The sequence below is a fragment of the Saccopteryx bilineata genome, chromosome 5 (genome assembly GCF_036850765.1).
Source record: "Saccopteryx bilineata isolate mSacBil1 chromosome 5, mSacBil1_pri_phased_curated, whole genome shotgun sequence".
NCBI classification, from domain to species: Eukaryota; Metazoa; Chordata; class Mammalia; order Chiroptera; family Emballonuridae; genus Saccopteryx; species Saccopteryx bilineata.
This window is the reverse complement of record NC_089494.1, coordinates 195,373,584-195,395,040: the sequence shown is the minus strand read 5'-3', so window position 1 is coordinate 195,395,040 and position 21,457 is coordinate 195,373,584. Positions and strand designations below refer to the sequence as shown.

Sequence of the window (21,457 nt, the reverse complement as noted above, 5' to 3'; positions counted from 1 at the left end):
ACTTCATGTGTTTAACATAATCTTTTTTCTTTTTCATTGATTTGAGAAAGAGAAAGGGAGAGGAAGAGAAGCATCAACTCATTGTTCCACTCAGTTGTACATCCACTGATTGCTTCTCATACATGTCGTGACTGGTGACTTTGTGTCAAACTTGCACCCTTCAGGTTGAGCCAGTACCCTCAGGATTGAACTGGCAACTCCGGATCAAGCCAGTGACTCTGGGATCTAATCGGCAACCTTGGTATCTGGGACGATGCTCTATCCGCTGCATGTCTAACATATTCTTGAAACTATTTTTCTTTAATAGAAATACAATAGACATACTTATTTTTTTCAATTTAGAGGACAGAACTTGTATTACCATTTCACTGAGTCTCACTCACATCTAATTTCCAGACACTAAAAAATTAAAAAAAGAAAGAAAAGAGAGAAAGATCTTTGAGTACCAAATCCATTTTCCTTTAATTTGAAAGTTAAGTCATATTCTATTAAAAATAAAAAGATTGAAACATCACAAGTTTAAGCTTGATCCATTTATTATTGCCACTTATAGGTACATTTTCACAATTCTCAGCCTTAAATCCCAATGATGTGTTTTCAATTTACAACATGTGTCCACCTCCAGTTTCCTTGTGCTGAAATGTTTGGCACTGAAATGTGAGGTATCTTTAGGAAACAGTGGTAATGGGTAGGATGAAATGTTTGAATGACATTTCTTATATCACGTAAAATTCATTGTGAAATGCTACTAGATATAGTCCTTTATTATATTTAGAGAGGTTGAAGTTTCAATTTTATGTACAATAGAAAAAGGCAATGTGAATTATACAAAATTTAAATGTAATGAAAAATAAAATTATATCTCAAACATTTATAGTATAAATTTTGCAGAGCCTTCAGATGAGTCACAAAATCTTAGGAATTATTGTAAATCTGCTTTTGTTCTTCTTATCCATTTTTCCATAAGGCAATTGCTATTTGTTTCTTTGCATTATATGAAATTAGCTTTCAGCTAAAGAACAGTGGTAATAAATGAGCACTACCAGAGCCTCAAACGGTGATATTGAAGAAAAAAAAAAGATAATTAGGAAAAGCAGAAGTCCATGCTGGTTAATATCAGATAAAGTCAACTTAAACCTGGTAAATCAATTTTCAAAAATAAAAATAAAAACAAAAAAGCCAAGCACTTATTGTTTTTTACTTTTATATCCAATAACTGCATCAAACTTAATATCGAGCTTTCCTTTTAAAATTGTCATAAAACGTTCAGGTAAGATCCTATAAGAAAGATACAAGAACATAATTAGGAAAATAGTATTAAGTACATGTTATCTTTTCTTAAAATATTTATGTTTATCATGTATCATAAACATGTTCATCTTCAACAAGATTAAGAATTTTAACACAGTCACTACTATATGTTCTTTCCAATTAAATCCATTTCCTTTATATTATTAAAATGTTACACAAAGAGACAGGGGGTCGCAGAATTGCTCAATGAAAATACAGACAATACACCTGGTTTGGAGCATAATGTTGAACAAGTTATTTAACTTTTTAGTTTAAATTCCTCACATGTAAATGAAAAAATTAACACAGCAGAGTATAAATTGAAGAACCAACGTGTTCCTATAAAATGCTTAAACAGTGATAGGTATCTAGTAGGTCTAATTTTTTCTCCCTACTCTATACTTAAGAGATATTGAGGAACTTGTCACATTCCAATGAGTCTGAGAGAAATTATATAGATTATGTAAATCAGTATAACTACATGGCATTAAAATAAAATTTGGAAACTGAGCACTGAACATTCATAGGGAAAACCAGGGCAATGATAATAGTAATGGTAATTATTAAAATAACAGTGGTATAGGTCCTGGCCGGTTGGCTCGTGGTAGAGTGTTGGCTGGGTGTGTGGATGTCCTGGGTTCAATTCACAGTCAGGGCATACAGGAAAAGCAACCATCTACTTATCCACCCCTCTCACACTCGCTTCTCTCTCTCTTTCTTCTGCTCCTGCAGTTATGGCTCGATTGGAGCAAGTTGGTCTCAGGCACTGAGGACGGCTCCATGGCCTCACCCTCAGACACTAAAATAGCTCGGTTGCTGAGCAACGAAGTGAGCAATGGAGCAAACAATGGCTCCAGATAGGCAGAGCATTGGCTCATAGGGGGCTTCCTGGGTGGATCCCAATCTTGATGCATGTGGGAGTCTGTCTCTCTGCCTCCCACTTCTCACTTAAGGAAAATAAAATAAAAAATAAAATAACAGTGGTATACAACATTTATTGAGTATTTATAGCTTACTAAACACTTTAAGTGCATTCTTTCATTTCCCTAACAGCCCTATTTTTGTCTCCATGTGACAGATAAAGAAACTGAGCTTCAAAGGAGTTAAATAACACATCATGTTCACATTGCAAACAGTCACACAAACACAGCTTCACCTAACTACAGAGCACAAACTTTGAGTTTCTGGGTTAAAGATCTACGAAACAGAATTAATTTGTTCAATCAGTGAACATTTTAATGCTTTGAATGGGTCCATCAACTCTTCAAAATGCAGGGGATATTAGTTATGAAAACAACCTCCTCCCCTCACAGAGTTATATTCTAAAGCAGTGTTTTTTTAACCGCTGGTCTGCAGACCTGTCTATCAGAAACTTAATGCCAGCCCACAAAAGAGAAACCACCCTGATGCTGTATGAAGATAGAGACCCAATGATCTTAGTCAGAATCACTTATGCTCAGGGTGATTTCTACCTTAGCAGTCCCTGAAATAATTCTCCTGTTTTCACCGGTTTCCAAGTATAAAAAGGTTAAAAATCACTGTTCGAAAGGACTGTAATTATGGAATGGTTAATTAGGAGATGTGACAAGTAAAATGCTAAACACCTTGTTTGCTCACCAAGAAGATCCTGGGCTTCACTACCTAACATTTAAGTATGTTCAGTATGTTCAACCACAGTTCCTAGCAGAAGGGGCTAAAAACCTGACAAGCCCTAGTGCCTTTTATTATTGTTATTATTATTATTATTATTAAGTGTAAAGCAGGGAAGCACTGAGAGATTCCTGCATGTGCCCCACCATGAACGACTCAGCAAGCCTCCTATGGGGCGATGCTCTGTCCTTGAAGGGTGTTGTTCCGTTGCTTGACAACCCAGCTATTTATTTATTTATTTATTTATTTATTAGCACCTCAGACCACAGTGCCTGGGCCAACCACTGGAACAGAGAGGGAGAGAGAGAGAGAAAGAGAGTGAGAAGGGGAGGGGTGGAGAAGCAGATGGTCGTTTCTTCTGTGTGCCCTAACAGGGAATCCACCCAGAACATCCACATACCGCAGATGTTCTACCTGGGCCAACCAACCAGGGCCACTCTAGTACTTTTAATCTCTTATATTTTTTTAATCTCTGGGTCAGTAGTTCTCAAAGTATGATCTTTGAACCAACTGCTCGTGGCAATCGCCTGTTAAAATACAGATTTTGCCTGACCTGTGGTGGTACAGTGGATGAAGTGTCGACCTGGGATGCTGAGGTCATCAAATCAAAACCCTGGAATTGCCTGGTCAAGGCACATACAGAAATCAACTACTATGAGTTGATGCTTCCTGTTTCCCCTCCCACTCTTTCTCTTTCTCTCTCTCTTTCCTCTCCTCTCTCTAAAAAAATTAATAATAATAATAATAAAAATACAGCTTTCGTGGTCTCAACTCAAACACCCTATATTAAAATCTCAATAGGTGAGGTCCAGGAATCTATTTTTAAATTAACTTCCCCAGTAATTCTGATCCTCTACCATGTTGGAAAAGCCTGACTCTAGGGACAATAAAAGACTTTTTTTTTAAACCTAAGGCACCTCTTCAGTTTCCCTCGTTACCTGACCAGCCTCATGGCCACACAGCTTTCGCAGATGAGTGATGAAACAATGTGTTATGATGAGGCATTCTTTAAATCAGTGGTTTTCAATCTTGGCTGTACATTAGAATCATAGGGAAAGTCGTTCTATCTCTCAGAGACCAGGCCACACTCCAGACCAGTTATATCAGAATGTTGGGAAGGAGGTCTCAGGCATTAGCATCTTGAAAACTCCCAGGTGAATTCCAATGTACACCAAAGTTGAGAGCTACTGCTCTAAAGAAATGTTTCTGAATTTAAATACGCATACAAATCTTCCGTGGATTTTATTAAAATGCAATTTCTGATTCAAGAGATCAGGAGATTCTGTAGTTTTTGTTTGTTTTTTGTGACAGAGTCAGAAAAAGTCAGAAAGAGGTTACAGACAGGAAGAGACAGACAGGAAGGAAGATGAGAAGCATCAATTTTTCATTGTGGCACCTTAGTTGTTCATTGATTGCTTTCTCATATGTGCCTTGTGGGGAAGGGGTCTATAGCAGACTGAGTGACCACCTCCTTACTTAAGCCAGCGACCTTGGGTTCAAGCTGGCAAGCCTTGCTCAAACCAGATGAGCCTGCGCTCAAGCTAGTGACCTCGGGGTCTCGAACCTGGGTCTTCTGCGTCCCAGTTCGATGCTCTATCCACTGTGCCACCACCTGGTCAGGCTAGATTCTGTAGTTCTAACAAACTGCAAGGTGATGCAATGCTGCTTCCCATGGACCACATCTGAAGTGCAAGGCTCAAGGACCTCTAAAATTATTTAGCAATTCCTAGGCTTCAGTACAATTTTGCACAAAATAAGAGCTCAGTGATTACGTGGTCTATTTAAATGAATATATAGTACTTAACTATGGCCTCCTCTAACATCATTGTCTATGATTCCATTATGTGCTAATGCTTAAAAACTTCCCTTCTCAGTCACTCATTTTTAAGACAAGACTCCCAAAAATATACAAATTTTTTTCTTTAAAGAAAACTTAAAGACTTATGGAAATTATTCAGTTCCCACACTCAACCATTATATCAATCGTGCTTCAATCACTAACAAATGTAGTTTAAAACCTGATGGATTCTTTAAGGCTATTATTTTTTATTCACTTAATTTCATTTCACCGTACTTTACAAAAATTTGGCCTTAAATCAGTAAAACCATGTGATAGATAAATATTCATAATGCTAGCAAACATAACTGTTGCTTACCTTTCTAGTGCTGTTAAAAGTTTTATAGAAGATGGAACAAAAATCATTTTCCGGTCTGTCAGGATCCCCTTCATCAGCTCTCTTACCACTTCCTCAGGTTCCAAGGTGGGTCCCAATCTGAAACCAGAAACTGTGTTCAGGAACAAATAATTTCATAGAGGCTTCAGCTTTGGTTTAGTGCTAAACAAACCAGTTAAATTACTGTCAGAACCATAACTGACTTGTAGCACCTAGCCCATCACAGGTGCTCAGAAATGGTAGGTGCTTTAGCATTAATAATGACAACAGCAACAACTACTTAGTGCTTATCATGTATGGCATGTCCACTGTGTTCAATATTTTACACAGGTTATCTCCTTGAGGTTTTGCAACAACCCTAGGAAGGAGAAACCATAGTTCTTACTATGCAAATAACAAGTATACTGCTCACAAAAATTAGGGGAAATTTCAAAAATGAATATGAAGTAATACCCCCTAATTTTTGTGAATAGTATATAAAAGTAAATAAGTAAAAAATAATTCAGCTACATTAAGACTGATAAAATCTTTTTTTTTTTTTTTTTGTATTTCTCTGAAGCTGGAAATGGGGAGAGACAGTCAGACAGACTCCCACATGCGCCCGACCGGGATCCACCCAGCACGCCTACCAGGGGTGACGCTCTGCCCACCAGGGGGCAATGCTCTGCCCCTCCGGGGCGTTGCTCTGCCGCTACCAGAGCCACTCCAGCACCTGGGGCAGAGGCCAAGGAGCCATCCCCAGCGACCGGGCCATCCCTGCTCCAATGGAGCCTTGGCTGCAGGAGGGGAAGAGAGAGACAGAGAGGAAGGGGGGGGTGGAGAAGCAAATGGGCGCTTCTCCTATGTGCCCTGGCCGGGAACCGAACCTGGGTCCCCCGCACGCCAGGCCAACGCTCTACCGCTGAGCCAACCGGCCAGGGCCTAATAAAATCATTTTTAACTCTGTAGAAGCTTTGGAAAAGAAGTCAGATGCCATCACACAAATGTTATTATATATATATATAGTGAACAATTTCTAAAGTGTCGGAGAATTTAAAATATAGGAATGTGTCTGGCTCCAGGTCCTTAATCTCTGTATGGACAATCTTATTATTGTCTTCTAACTTTACCACTTTATTAGGCCTTTGTTTCATTTTCAGCTTTGTTACTTAGTTCCATGTTACATCTTCACTGTGTCATCACCCTGGTGTGTGCACTACTGAGTAGCAGGTAGTCCTTGTGCTCTTTGTTATCTGGGTGTTAGAATAAATGCGCTGAGGATGAAACTGCACAGGAGTTGGTCCTGAGTTCCAAGCGATTTCTAATGATTTGGGGGAGGAAAAACAATTAAATACATTTATAAATTTTGCCAATGTTGCTAAACTGTTTGAGTGACTAACATTGGGGAGGCAGATTATAAATGTTGTGACTAGTTAAAAGAAGAGAGACAAAAAGAACTCCATGAGATTCCTTAGGAACAAATACAGAACAAATATAGAAATAGTTCATTCAGAAAGAAAAAATATGCAATAAAATAAAAATGGGACAAATGAGAAAAGTAGTATTGTACTTAAAAGTGAGCACTATAATTGATACATGAAGAAGAGAAGAGACTAAAACATACAGGATATAATCTTCCACTCTCAGCAGAGGTCAATCATTTATTAGAATACTGTGTTCACCCCAGGATTCTGAAGCAAATACAGTGTGTCCTTAAAGTCATGGTGCAAACCAACAAAAGATGACAGAAATGTGAAATGTACACCAAATAAAAGGAAAACCCTCCCAGTTTCTGTAGGATGATGTGGCAGCATGTGTGCATGCGCAGATTATGATGTAACACAGCGTATACAGCACAGCAGCCCACGGCCAATCAGTCGAGATGTGGATGGTACAGAGGAAAGTTCAGTGTGTTCTGTGGCTCGCTAAATTATATTCCATGACCAAAGTGCAACGTGTATGTCGGCGCATTTATAACAAAGTGCCACCACATAGGAATAACATTATTTGGTAGGATAAGCAGTTGAAGGAAACCGGCAGTTTGGTGGAGAAACCCTATTCTGGTAGGCCATCAATCAGTGATGAGTCTGTAGAGGCTATACAGGATAGCTACCTAAGGAGCCCTAAAATATCTGGGTGTGCATCCACATCAAACTGCACTGAATAGGTATGAAACTGGGAGAGTTTTCCTTTTATTTGGTGCAGATTTCACATTTCTATTGTCTTTTGTTGCTTTCCTGTGACCGGTCAAAAGTGCACCATGACTTTACGGACACACTGTAGTATTATTGCACATGAAAGCTTGGAGATGAGACAGGAGAGGAAATATAATAATGGAAGTGAAGCTTTGGGCCCAAAGGAGGTAAAATGAAAGGCAATGTAAGTTTACAGAAGACTAAGCTGTCCTTCCTTCAGTCTGTAGCAACAGACAGGCTGTGGGTGCCAACGAGGATGAAACAAAAACCGAAGAGAACCTGTGTCTTGAAAAGTATTCAGAAGGAAATTTATTTTCTAGCCGTTGCTATCAAGACTTTAATATTTCCAAGCTCCACCAAAGCTCACAAATAACTGTGTAAACAGTACAGCACACTCCCTTATTCACAATGTGACCTTGCTAACCTACCAAACAGTTTGCATTGACTGAACTTAGTGTACTTGATCTTTTTACCTCTGCCAAAGGAGTTTTTTTACATCAACTTTAATGGTTGTCCAATATCACTTTTAAAAGACCAAAAAAAAAAAGGCTTTTGGAAAAGAATTCAATTTCTTGGCAGAATAAAATCTTAATCACTAATATGTCAGTATGTGGATATATTTTCTCCCTTGACTCTCTACTGCTAACAGCAGTTAACAAAAAGAGTTGCAAATTCTATTAAATAAATGCTCACAATGGATTTTGTAGAAACAATCCAAACACACTTTGGGCCAACCTGTTGGGTTAGGAAAGGAGAATGCATGGGGGGCCATAGGAATACTTAGAAAGAAAAAGTATTTTCCAGTAGGAGGGCTGTGTTTGATAATCTAACTTTACCATATAAATAGATGAATAATTTAGAGGGATGTATTTCTACTCTCTAAACCTCAGGCTTTGTTTTTGTATTTAATCTGAAAAATAGGAATAAAGCAGTAGTACACTAATTAAAGTTTAACAACTCTTTCTTAATGGGACAGAATGACCAGTTTGGTAGCATTTTCTAATTTCTATGGAATAAACGTTCCATCTGTGGCTAATTTTTTTTTTTAGTTCTTTTATTGCCCCAGAATTTTTTCTTTTTTATTTAATTTTATTTTTTTAAATTTATTGATTTTAGAGAGAGAGGAAGGGAGAGACAGACAGACAGACAGACAGAAACATCAATCTGTTTCTGTGTGTGCCCTAACCAGGATCAAAACCAGCAACCTCTGCCCATTGGGATGATGCTCTAAACAACTGAACTACCCAGCCAGGGCTAGTGGCTAATTTCAAGCTATAACATAACATCCCTGAATGAGTAAAATCCAGCTTCAGTACTCCACTGGTAACATGGCAATTAAATGAGAAATATACATATATGATACAAGCACTTTATATGTTATGCTATACAATTATTACTTGTCACCTTTTTACATAATATCTTATGTCATGGTAACAGTCAATAAAAAGTAGTATCTTTATGTAGCACATAGATAATCAAAATTTTTAGAGAAAATAGATTCTGTCATGTATATTACATATAGGAGAGTAGGTGTTCCAAAAAGATGTTCAACAAAAATTAATCAGAACATCCAATTATACTTAATATAGTAAATTCAGATTATGCTGCATTGTTTCTATCACTAATGGGAAATGAAAAGATAACTTATTTGATGGAAACTCATTTAATAAAAAGTTATTCAGCCTGACTGGTGGTGGCACAGTAGATAGAGCACCGACCAGGAATGCTGAGGTCTCCAGTTCAAAACGCTGAGGTCACTGACTTGAGTACAGGCTTGCCAGTTTGAGCACAGGGTTGCAACACTGGCATGGGTCACTAGCTTGACTTGAGTGTCTGGGTCAAAGCACATATAAGAAGCAACAAATGAACAATTAAAGTGAAAAAAAAACTAAGAGTTGATCACCTCCTCCCTCTCTCCCTTCCTGTCTCTCTCTTTCTAAAATAATATATATATATATATATATATGTTCATATATCAAAGAGTCCCAAAATACATAAAACAAAAAATTAGCAGAGTTGAAGGAAGATAAAGACAGTGTAATAATAAAAGTTGGAGACCTTAATCTCATATTTAATGATGGATTGAACAATTATACAGAAAATAACAAGCAAATATAAGACTTATAAAAGAGTATAAATCAACTACACCTAACAGCATCTATAGAATTCCACCCAACAGCAGAATACATATTTCTTCTTAAGGGCATAAGCGCATGCTCCAGAACAGATCGTATGTTTGAGCCCCCCCCCCAAATATCTTGTTAAATTAAAAAAGACTGAAATCATACAAAGTGTGTCCTCTAGCCGCAATGGAATAAAATTAGAAACAATAATAAAATAAAAACAAGAAAATTCAGAAATATGAAGAAATTAACTAATGGGACAAAGAAAGTAATCATAAGAAATTAAAAAATACTTGGAGATGAATGAAAAAACAAACACAAAGTTTATGAGATGTAGTAAGAACAATGCTAAGGAAAATTTATAGCTACAAATGTCTATATTAAAAAAGATTTCAAATCAACTTTCCACCTTAAGAAACTATAAGAAAGAAACAAACTAAATCTAAAGCAAACAAAATGCAGGAAATAAGATTAAAGCAGATATAAATAAAATAGAGACTAGGTAACAATAGAAAGAATCGCCCTGGCCGGTTGGCTCAGCGGTAGAGCGTCGGCCTAGCGTGCGGAGGACCCAGGTTCGATTCCCGGCCAGGGCACACAGGAGAAGCGCCCATTTGCTTCTCCACCTCTCCGCCGCGCTTTCCTCTCTGTCTCTCTCTTCCCCTCCCGCAGCCAAGGCTCCATTGGAGCAAAGATGGCCCGGGTGCTGGGGATGGCTCTGTGGCCTCTACCTCAGGCGCTAGAGTGGCTCTGGTCGCAAAATGGTGACGCCCAGGATGGGCAGAGCATCGCCCCCTGGTGGGCAGAGCGTCGCCCCATGGTGGACGTGCCGGGTGGATCCCGGTCGGGTGCATGCGGGAGTCTGTCTGACTGTCTCTCCCTGTTTCCAGCTTCAGAAAAATGAAAAAAAAAAAAAAAGAAAGAATCAATAAAAACAAAAGTTGACTCTAAAAAGATCAACAATATTGAAAAATCTTTAGCTAGACAACCTAGAAAAAGAGAGAGAAGACCCAAACTGTGAAAATCAGGAGTAAAAACAAAAACTTTATTACAAACCTCACAGAAATAAAGAAGAATTAGAAAACTATTAAAAAAAAAGGAGTATACCAAAAATTAAGTAACCTAGTAAAATGTACAAATTTCTAGGAGCACAGAGAGCACCAAAACTGACTCAGGAAGAAATAGGAAATCTGAACAGACCTTTAACAAGAGATTGAATCAGTACTCAAAAAACTCCCAGCAAAGAAAATCCTAGGACCAGATAGTTTCATGATGTTTAAAGAATTGACACTAGAATGTTTATAGAAATAACACTTGTCCTTCTCAAAGTCTTTCAAAAGATAAGAATATACTTCCTCACTAATTTTATGAGGCCTGAATTACTTTGTTACTAAAGCCAGCCTAAGATATCACCAGAAAACCACATATTAATATCTCTTATAAATATAGATGCAAATATTCTTAACAAAATACTATCAAATCAGATCCAGCATCATATTAAAAGGATTATACGCTATGGTCAAATGAGATTTATTCTAAGAATGCAAAGTGGTTCACCATATAAAAATTAATCAATGTAATATACCATATTAGCAGAAAAGCCCCACATGATCATCTCAATAAGCACAGAAAAAGCAACTGGCAAAATGCTTTCATCAAAAAACAAGAACACTTAACAAACAAGTAACAGTGGAACTTCCTTTACATAATTTGTATAAACACTTGTATAATGCAGTCTGATTTGTATAAGCAGAGTAAAGTAGGTAAGATAACAACTTATTAAATATAAAAAGGTAACTGTTAGCCTTTCCAATAATCAAATATATATTTCTTTTTTTTTAAGTAATTGGGAGAGAGATAAGAGAGATAGACTCCTGCACACACCCCAACCAGGATCCACCTGGCAACACCTGTCTAGGGCCGATGCTCTGCTCATCTGGGGCTGCTCACAACAGAGCTATTTTTAGCACCTGAGGTGGAGGCTCCATGAAGCTATCCTCAATGCCTGGGGTCAATCTGCTCGAATCAATTGAGCCATGGCTGTGGGAGAGGAAGAAAGAGAAAGATAGAGAAGGGGGAGAATGGAGAGGAGATGGTCACTTCTCCTTTATGCCCTGATAGGAATCAAACTCAGTATTTCCATATGCCAAGTTGAATATCTACTGCTGAGCCAGCTGGCCAGGGCCAAAAATATAATATAACATAGAAATCCTTTTTTCTTATCATATTGGCAAAAGTTAAAAGTGTGCTAATATTCAAAGTTATAAAAGGTGAGGGAAATGGGCATACCCTGCTTGTGGGAGGATAAATTAAAATCCTTCTGGAAAACAATCTAATAAATCTAATAAATAAAAGTAAATAAGTTCCTACTCATTGATCAAGCAATTGTTTAAAAAAATTATAACAAAAAATTGTAACAAAATGGTTGGAAAAATGAACCAGAATACACACATATACATACATATACATAAATATACATATATATGAATATATAAACACATAACACATATATAGATGTACACATGCACACACAAACAAGGATATGCATTTATTACAATTTTAAAAGTTTAGAGATCTAAATGTCGTTCCAGCCTGACCAGGTGATGGCGCAGTGCCTAGAGATTGCCCTGGGACACTGAAGACTCAGGTTTCAAATCCTGAGGTTGAGGTTTGAGTGCAAATTCATCTGGCTTAAGCACAGGCTCACCAGCTTGACACGGGGTCACTGGCTTGAGCATGGGGTCCTAGATACGACCCCATGCTGGCTGGCTTGAGCCCAAAGGTCACTGGCTTGAGCAGGAGGTCACTGGCTCTGCTGGAGCCCCCTCTCGTCAAGGCACATATGAGATGCAATCAATGAACAACTAAAATGCCCCAACTACGGGTTGATGCTTCTCATCTTTCTCCCTTCCTGTCTCTCTCTTTTGCGAAAAAGAAAAAATAGTAATATATAAATAAATGTCATTCCATTGAAAAGACATAAACCCAGATTGCTGGCTAACATTAAAAAGAATAAGGTGGTTCTGGCTGGTTGGTCAGTGGTAGAGCATCAGCCTGGCGTGTGGAGGTTCTGGGTTCGATTTCCAGCCAGGGCAAACAGAAGAAGCGCCCATCTGCTTCTCTACCCTTACCCTTCTCCTTTCTCTCTATCTCTCTTTTCCCCTCCCACAGCTAAGGCTCCACTAGAGCAAAAGTTGGCCAGGGTGCTGAGGATAGCTTTATGGCCACCACCTCAGGCACTGAAATGGCTTTGGTTGCAGTGGAGCAACAGCCCAGAGGGGAAGAACATCGTCTGCTAGTGGGCTTGCTGGGTGGTTTCCAGTCGGATGCATGCAGGAGTCTGTCTCTCTGCCTCCCTGCTTCTTCAGAAAAATACAAAAAATAAATAAGTAAATAAATAAATAAATAGAATAAGGTAAGGAAACTCTTTATATATCAACACAGAAAGTTAATAGATATTGGTTCTTGTTGTTTTTTATGTGTGCTTATTGCTTTTTATTTTATATTATTTTTCAATTACAGTTTATATCCAATATCATTAGTATTGGTTTCAGTTGTACAACATAGTGCTTAGACATTCACATATTGTAAAAGTGTTTCCCCAATATTTCCAGTACCTACCTGGTACCAAACACAGTTGTCACAATATTATTAACTTTAATTCTTATGCTGTACTTTACATTCCGTGAATATTTTAGACCTATTTTTACTTCCTAATCCCTTTACCTTTTTCATTCAGTTCCCCAAACCCCTCTCCTCTGTCAACCACCAGTCCTTTCTCTGTATCTATGAGTCTTTCTGTTTCATTTGTTCATTTATATTGTTCTTTAGATCCCACATATAAATGGAATCATATGGTATTTATCTTTCTCTGACTTATTTCACTTAGCATAATATCCTCAGCAGTAGATATTCAATTTGGCATAAGGAAGTCCTGGTTCAATTCCTATCAGGGCATAAAGGAGAAATGACCATCTGCTGCTCCCCTCCATTCTCCCCCTTCTCTATCTTTCTCAGGCACTAGAATGGCTCTGATTGTGGCAGAGTGACGCCCCAGATGGGCAGAGCATCGCCTGCTGGTGGGCATGCCAGGTAGATCCTGGTCGGGCGCATGCGGGAGTCTGTCTGACTGCATCCCTGTTTCCAGCTTCAGAAAAATACAAAAAAATTCTTTTTTACTCTTAGGTACTTTATTTTTTTGGTTGCTATAGTGAAGGGGATTGTTTCCTTAATTTATCTTTCTGACAGTTCATTGTTGGTGTATAAAAATGCCTCTGATTTCTGAGTGTTAATTCTATATCCTGCCATGTTGCTGAATTCAGTATCAGGTCCAGCAGTTTTTTGACTGAGCCTTTAGGGTTTTCTATATACAATATCATATCATCTGCAAATAATGATAGTTTTACTTCTTCTTTTCCAATTTGGATGCCTTTTATTTTTCTTTTCTGATTGCTGTGGCTGGGACTTCCAGAATATGTTGAATAAGAGTGGTCAAAGGGGGCACCCCTGCCTTGTTCCTGATCTTAAGGGGATTGATTTAATTTTTGCCCATTGAGTATAATGTTGACTGTGGGTTGGTCATAGATGGACTTTATCATGTTGAGGTATATTCCCTGTATTCCCACTTTGCTGAGAGTTTTGATCATGAATGGGTGCTGGATTTTATCAAATGCTTTTTCTGCATCTATTGAAATTATCATGTGGTTTTTCTCCTTCCTTCTGTTTATGTGATAAATCACATTGATTGATTTGCAAATATTGTCCCAGCCTTGCCTCCCTAGAACAAAATCCACTTGATCATGGTGTATGATTTTTTTTCATATATTGCTGGATCCGGTTTGCTAATATTTTTTATTTATTCATTCATTTTAGAGAGGAGAGGGAGAGACAGAGAGAGAGAGAGAGAGAGAGAGAGAGAGAGGAGAGACAGAGAGAGAGAAGGGGGGGAGGAGCTGGAAGCATCAACTCCCATATGTGCCTTGACCAGGCAAGCCCAGGGTTTCGAACCGGCGACCTCAGCATTTCCAGGTCGACGCTTTATCCACTGTGCCACCACAGGACAGGCCATGGTTTGCTAATATTTTGTTGAGGATTTTAGCACCTAAATTCATCAGGATATTGGCCTATAATTTTCTTTCTTTGTGTTGTCTTTGCCTGGTTTTGGAATCAGAATTATGCTCACCTCATAAAAGGTGCTTGGAAGTCTTACTCCCTCTTGAAGTTTTAGAAATAGCTTGAGAAGGATAGGAGTTAGTTCTTCTTTGATTATTTGATAGAATTCACTTGTGAAGGTATCAGGCCCAAGACTTTTCTTTGTTGGGAGTTTTTTGATAACTGTTTTGATCTCATTTGGTGTAACATTATTATTTTTTTTATTAAAGATTTGTCTGTGAGCGAGATGTAGACATCAAAAGAGCCACATCTGGCTCACAATCCATAGGTTCCCGACCCATGATCTATCTAGTGATGTTTGTGGGGTATTGAAATCCTCTACTACTATAGTATTGCTGTTAATCTCGCCAATTATATCCATCAAAGTCTGCTCTATATATTTAGGTGCTCCTATATTAGGTGCATAGATATTTATAGTGGTTATATCTTCCTGTTGGATTGCTCCCTTTATCATTATGTAGTGGCCATCTTTATCTCTTACTATAGTCTCTGTTTTAAAGTCCATTTTGTCTGATATAAGTATTGCTACCCCTGCTTTTTTTTCATTTCCACTTGTATGAACTACTTTCTCCATCCTTTTACCTTCAGTCTATGTGCATCTTTTTTGTAAGGTGTATCTCTTGTAGACAGCATATGTATGGGTTCTGTTTTCTTATCCATGTAGCCACCCTATGTCTTTTGATTGGATTATTTAATCCATTTACATTTAAGGTTATTATTTATACGTAGTTGTTTATTGCCATTCTATTCTTTAAAGCTGTATTCCTTTTTTGCTATATTGTTTTTCCCCTTTGATCTGTTTACAGCAGGCCCCTTAGCATTTCTTGCAGCATTGTTTTGGTTGTAGTGAATTTCTTGATGTTTTTTTTCTGGGAAGCTTTTTATTTCTCCTTCAATTTTAAATGATACTCTTGCTGGATAAAATAGTCTTGGTTGTAGGCTCTTGTTCTGCAGTACTTTGAATATTTCTTGCCATTCCCTTCTGGCCTCAAGTGTTTCTGTTGAGAAGTCGGATATCATCCTTATGGAGGCTCCTTTGTAGGTGATAACCTTTTTTTTCTCTAGCAGCTCTTAATATTTTCTCTTTATCACTTAGCTTTGGTATTTTAATTATGTGTCTTGGTGTAGATTTCTTTGGGTTTCTCTTTAATGGAGTTCTCTGTGCTTCTTGAACTTGTGAGACTTTTTCCTGCATTAATTTAGAGAAGTTTCCACCTATGATATGATTGAACAAAATCCCTATCCCTTGTTTTTTCTCTTCTTCTTCAGGAACCACTATGATGCAGATGTTATTTCTCTTCATGTTGTCACAGAGCTCTCTTAAGAGTTCCCTCATACTTTTTGAGTCTCTTTTCTTTTTTCTGCTCTGCTTCCATGCCTTCATTTATCTTGTCCTCTAACTCGCTGATTCAATCCTCAGATTCATCCATCCTGCTTTTAGTTCCTTCCATTGTGGTCTTCATTTCTGATATTGTATTTGTCATTTCTGACTGATTTTTTTATTATTTCAATGTCCTTTTTTATATTTGCTATGTCTTTATTTAGGTGTTTGTAATGACCATCTATTGTTGTTCTAAGATCTTTGAGCATCCTAACAATCTTAAACTCTGCATCTGGTAATTTGGTTATATCTGACTCATTCAGGTTCTTTTCTGGGGATTTCTCTTGATTCATTTGTGTTGCATTTCTCCGCCTTCCCATTTTGTCTGTGTATAAGAAGTTTTTGGCCACTGGAGTCCAGTGGGTGTGGCCTTTGTGTTCCCTAGGTGTGGTCTGTCTGCAGGCCCACCACCACCTCTGCCACTGCTGCCTAGGGCATTCAGGTATGGGCATTGCCGGTGCCAGACTGCTGGGGCTGTCACTGCCTTTTCAGCCTCTCCTCCATGGGAGGGACTGTGATCACATGCCCAGGTCTACAAGCCTCACGGCCTTGGCCTTTGCTCCACCCCCACGGCTGAAGTTATGCACCGCACCCAGGTCACAAGCCTCGACACCGCAGGCATGGGTGAGCAACTTTGCTCAGCTGCAGGTCTCCACCTGTTTCCCGGCTTTTGTCACACCCCTGCGGGAGGGGCCCACTTGGCAAGCTTCAGCTCTATGGGCCAGGCAGGGTTGCGTGCCCATGCTCAGTTGTAGGACTCGGCCTGTTCTGGGCTTTCTCCGCACCCCAGCAGGAGGAGCCAGCTCGTGTGTTGGGCCACAAGCCTGGGTTCCACAGGTTGGGTAAGGCTGAGTGCCTGCGTGCCCTTGCTCAGTGGCGGGTCCACACCCCTCCCAGGGTCCCGCACTTCCCCTGCAACTGGGATTGCAGGCAGGCCGTAGCTGGGCCTGACCGCTTTCACACATCTTCTCCACCCCTGCCAGGCTAGACTGAGCTTAGCCGGGCCTCAGGTGTGGCCGGCTGACTTCTGCCCTTGCCAACAGAACTGCAATTCCACATCCTGCCACTGCCTGCCCTTGGGCGAACCCTCAGCTGTGTGGGTGGGGACACTGTAGCACAGACCCTAACACTGCATACTGTAGTCCTGAAAGCTTCCTCCTTATAAGCGACTCGGCTCTGAGTGCCACGGGAGAGTTTGTTTGGCTGGTGTCCTGCTTTCCTTTGCTGGTATTGCTGTCTCCAGGGGAAATATTTGCTTTAGATTTGGGGAGTGATTCAGCCCAGTGGTTAGGGTGGCTGTCCCTCAAAGTGCTTCTCCCTGTACCTCCTAGATTATACTCTCTTCCCACTGCTCTGGTCCTCTCCTCTCTCTCTCTCGTGCCCTGGTGTCCTGGGTGGGTGGTTGTGAGAGAGGTTTTCTGTGTGGTCCCTTTAAGAAGAATTCTGGGTCTGAGAAATCTGTCTCTTTCTCACAAACAGTATCCTGACTTGTTTCACAGCTAAATACTGTCCGTATGCCTCTTCTAGGCTCTGGGGTTGTAGGCTGGGGCTTTGTTCCTGGGGCTCAGGACCCATCACTCTCTGCTAAACTCACTTCCTGCCACGTGAGTCTCTCTGGGCTGCTGTTTGCTCCAGGGAGATGGGCAGCCCTCCGCACATTTCCCCTTTTCCTACCAGTATCAGTGTGGCTTCTTCGGTGATCTTTGGTTAAATAATCTTCTTAGTTTTGTCCAAAGTTGGTTTTTCCCGATGATGGTTCTTAAAATTAAGTTGTAATCTCCTGTGTGCCCTGGTTGGGAATCGAACCCAGGACTCCTGCACACCAGGCCGACGCTCTACCACTGAGCCAACTGGCCAGGGCCTAGGAATGCCCTCGTTGATCAAGCTACCTAAAAGAAAATTATTTGGAGCAGCCATGACAGATTGAGCAATTCAGTCTCATACTATTCATCACCAGAACGCTGCAGCCCTGTGTAAACAGTTTCAACTTTCTTGGGAAGCAGCATGGCAGATTGAGAAATCCTATCCAAGAGGTCTTATACTACAATCTGCCCCTTCATTTGGAGTTAACCCTCAAGGACACATACCGGGACAACTTTGGCAAATGGATGTCACTCATATACTTTTATTTGGCAAACAGTCCTATGTCCACATTACAGTGGATACATATTCTGGATTTATAGTAACCTGTGTCAGAACAGGAGAGGCTGCTAAGCATGTTATAGCTCATTGTCTATATGCACTGTTCTATTATTGGATTTCCTAAACTGGTGAAACTAACAATGCTCCTGCATATGGAGCAAAAGCATTTACTGTATTTTGTCATTCTTACAATCTTTAAAGTCAAGGTATTATTAAAGTGTACCCAGCAAATATTTTAAGGTCAATTTAAAAAAAATTTTAAAGGGGGGAGTCATATCCTGGAACTCCTATGGGTCTACCATATCATGCTTTTTACTTAAAAATTTTTTAAATTTCTTTTGAATGCTGATGAACAGGAGACGCCAAATCTTTTTCTCCTGCAAACTACTACCTTCTTTATTTGATCCAGCTAATAACACTGATTGGTCTTTTTCCAAATAGCTCCAGATATATGGAAAAGATTTATATAGGTGGATGGGATCCTCAAACCCCTCAGCGAGATCTTCTGAGCATGGCCCTTAAGATACCAAGAGGCAGAAAAGGCCCAATAGAGATCAGGTGAACTACCAGCTTTTAGGATATGCCCTTAAAGGCTTCAACACCCCAAAGGGGTCTCATAGGATGCCATCTAGGTCCTGCTTCAATAGTGGGAGGGAAGGTCATTGAACTAAAGCCTGCCAGACTTATATGCCTCTGCTGTGAGGAAACAGGGACACTGGAAGGTAGGCTTCTCCCTCGCTCCTCTAAGGGAGGGTTCAGTCTCTTCCAGCCCTGCTCCAGCCACCTATGACCTAACCTTGCCCAGAATGCTGGGGTTTGCCACTGAAGGCTGAAGGTGCCCAGGGCCGTCGGCCCCATCTATGACACTGTGGACAAGCCTAGGGTATTTCTTCCAAGAAGTAGGTAAACTGATCTCATTGGCACAAGGACCACTTAACTATGTCTTGCCTGAATAGTCAGGTTTTTTATTCTTCCCTTGAAGATCTCTGTTGTGGGTGTTGATAGTCCTATTTTCTTTTGCTTTGTTTAATATATAGTGTTTCCTTTATTCCTCCTACCTCAATGCCCCACTCATATTTCAGGCTGGGACCTACTCCTAATTTAGGGCTCTCTTTCACCCTTTTGCCAATTTCTATTATGAATCTACCTTTGCCACCCAGCTTAGTGTATCCCAAGGTTTTCTTTACCAAGCCACAGTTGCAGAGCTCCAGGGAAAAGCAACCTGGTCTCATCTCTCCAGGCAGAGGAGAACAGAAGCTCCATCCCCACACATGCTGCAGATGGCTTTTCCAGTCTACCTGAATCATTACCAGCTAGAAGCAGTGGTCATTGGGATTTGGACGTGAGCTGCAAAGTATAGAATTGTGACAACAATTCCAGTGCCATGCAAACTTTTCCTGGATGTGGACTTTTCCTGGACTCCTGCTCCTTGTGACAGCTCCTAACAGACTGAACTGGGGTTGGGTTGCATTTTTCAGGGATTTGACATGGTGTTGGGGCCAACTTGGACTTGGTAAACATGTTAAGGACACTACTCTTTTATGGATTCTTGCTGTATTGGCCAAGAGTGTGCTTAAAGGCTTTAATCACTGTAAAAAAAAATAGAAGATTGGATAAAGAAGATGCAGCACACATACACCATGGTATACTATTCAGCCATAAGAAATGATGACATCGGATTACTTGCAACGAAATGGTGGGATCTTGATAACATTTTTCAGAGTGAAATAAGTAAATCAGAAAAAAACAAGAGCTCCAGGATTCCATACATTGGTGGGACATAAAAACAAGACTAGGAGACATGGACAAGCATGTGGTGGTTACAGGGGGTGAGGGAAGGGGAGGAGGGAGAAGGGGAGGGGGTGGGAGAGGGGCACAATGAAAACTGGATGGAGGGTGACGGAGGACAATCTGACTTTGGGTGATGGGTATGCAACAAGGTTGAATGAGAAGATAACCTGGACATGTTTTCTTTGAATGTATGTACCCTGATTTATTGATGTCACCCCATTAAAATAAAAATTTATTTATTTAAAAAAAATTAAGTTGTAATCCACTTTGGTTCTGGGAGGTGGAAGTTGGTACCTCCACTTACTCCATCGCCTTTTTGCCGCCGCCCAACAAAGCATATTGTTAAGTCAAAAGGGAAACTCACAGAAAAGAATGTACATGTACCAGAAAAAGAAATAAATTAAATTAAGAAGTGTAGCCTTTTGAATTAGAAATCTAATTTTTTAATAAAGTGGTTATCTCTGGAAGAGCAACATCTTTGAAGGGGCTTCCTCTATATTATTTAAATTTTATTTGTAATCATAACACGTTATCAGAAAAGCAATAAAGGTATTTCCAATGAAATATTTAATATAGGTTTTTAAAATGATGATTCTCAGAAAAAAATTAATTAAAATTTTGTAAAAAAGAAAAGCTAGAAATAATAGGGTATTTGGAATCCAGGACCAAAGGAAGAATTTCAGTTTGTCCCTTTAGAGTTGTGTGACCTTGGGCAATTCTCTTAACTCCTCCAAGTTTCTGTTTGTTCATAAAAGTAGGCATTAGTAGTACTTAACTTGCAGAATTGTTAGAAGGATTAAGGCAGAGATAGACAAATGATGGGCTGGGACCAAATCTAGCCCTCCTAGGTTATTAGAGATTAGAAGTAATTATATAAGGATTCCAGAACTAATAGAGTACTTGGGTATTTAGTAGACCTTCAATAAATATTTTTAATAAAATGATTTCTTAAATTCAAGTTTATTTAACAAAAATAATTCTTAGCAGTCAAAAATTACTCAGAATGCCTAATTATACTCAATTTCAGTAAACTCAGGTTATGCTGTGTTATAACCATCATAGTAAACTATTGTAGTTTAGTTGCAGTGTGTTAGATGTTAATATAAGAACCTATAAACTATGTCTTGGATGTGCTTTAAAAGAGAATTTAAATTCCAATATTAGTAAGACACAAATTATTATTTTTCTTCTGTGTGACAGAGACAAAGAGAGAGAGACAGAGAGAGCGACAGACAGGAAGGGAGCAAGATGAAAAGCATCGTTTCTTCGTTGCAGCACCTTAGTTGTTCATTGATTATTTTCTCATATGTGCCTTGACAGGGGGCTACAGCATAGCAAGTGACCCCTTGCACAAACCAGCAACCTTGGGCTCAAGCAAGCAACCTTCGTTTTCAAGCAAGCGACCTTTGGGATAAAGCCAGTGACCATGGGGTCATATTTATGACTCTACGCTCAAGCCAGGGACCCCATGCTCAAGCTGGTGAGCCTACGCTCAAACCAGTGACCTTGGGGTTTTGAACTTGGGTCCTCTGTGTCCCAGTCCAATGCTCTATCTACTGC

The 21,457-nt window shown here is 39.6% G+C and overlaps 1 protein-coding gene across 1 annotated transcript in view; it reads right to left on the bottom strand.

Moving 5' to 3' along the window:
• Positions 1-518: 518 nt before the first annotated feature.
• The window catches only part of LOC136338308 (estradiol 17-beta-dehydrogenase 11), a 42,182-nt gene continuing 21,243 nt past the window's right edge, over positions 519-21,457 (bottom strand). Inside the window, exons 6-7 of the mRNA XM_066280586.1 lie at positions 5,097-5,213; positions 519-1,278 (exon numbers count right to left, since the gene is read on the bottom strand). Coding sequence (XP_066136683.1) covers positions 1,188-1,278; positions 5,097-5,213 — 208 coding nt within the window. The 3' untranslated portion in view covers positions 519-1,187. The remainder of the gene's footprint in view (positions 1,279-5,096; positions 5,214-21,457) is intronic.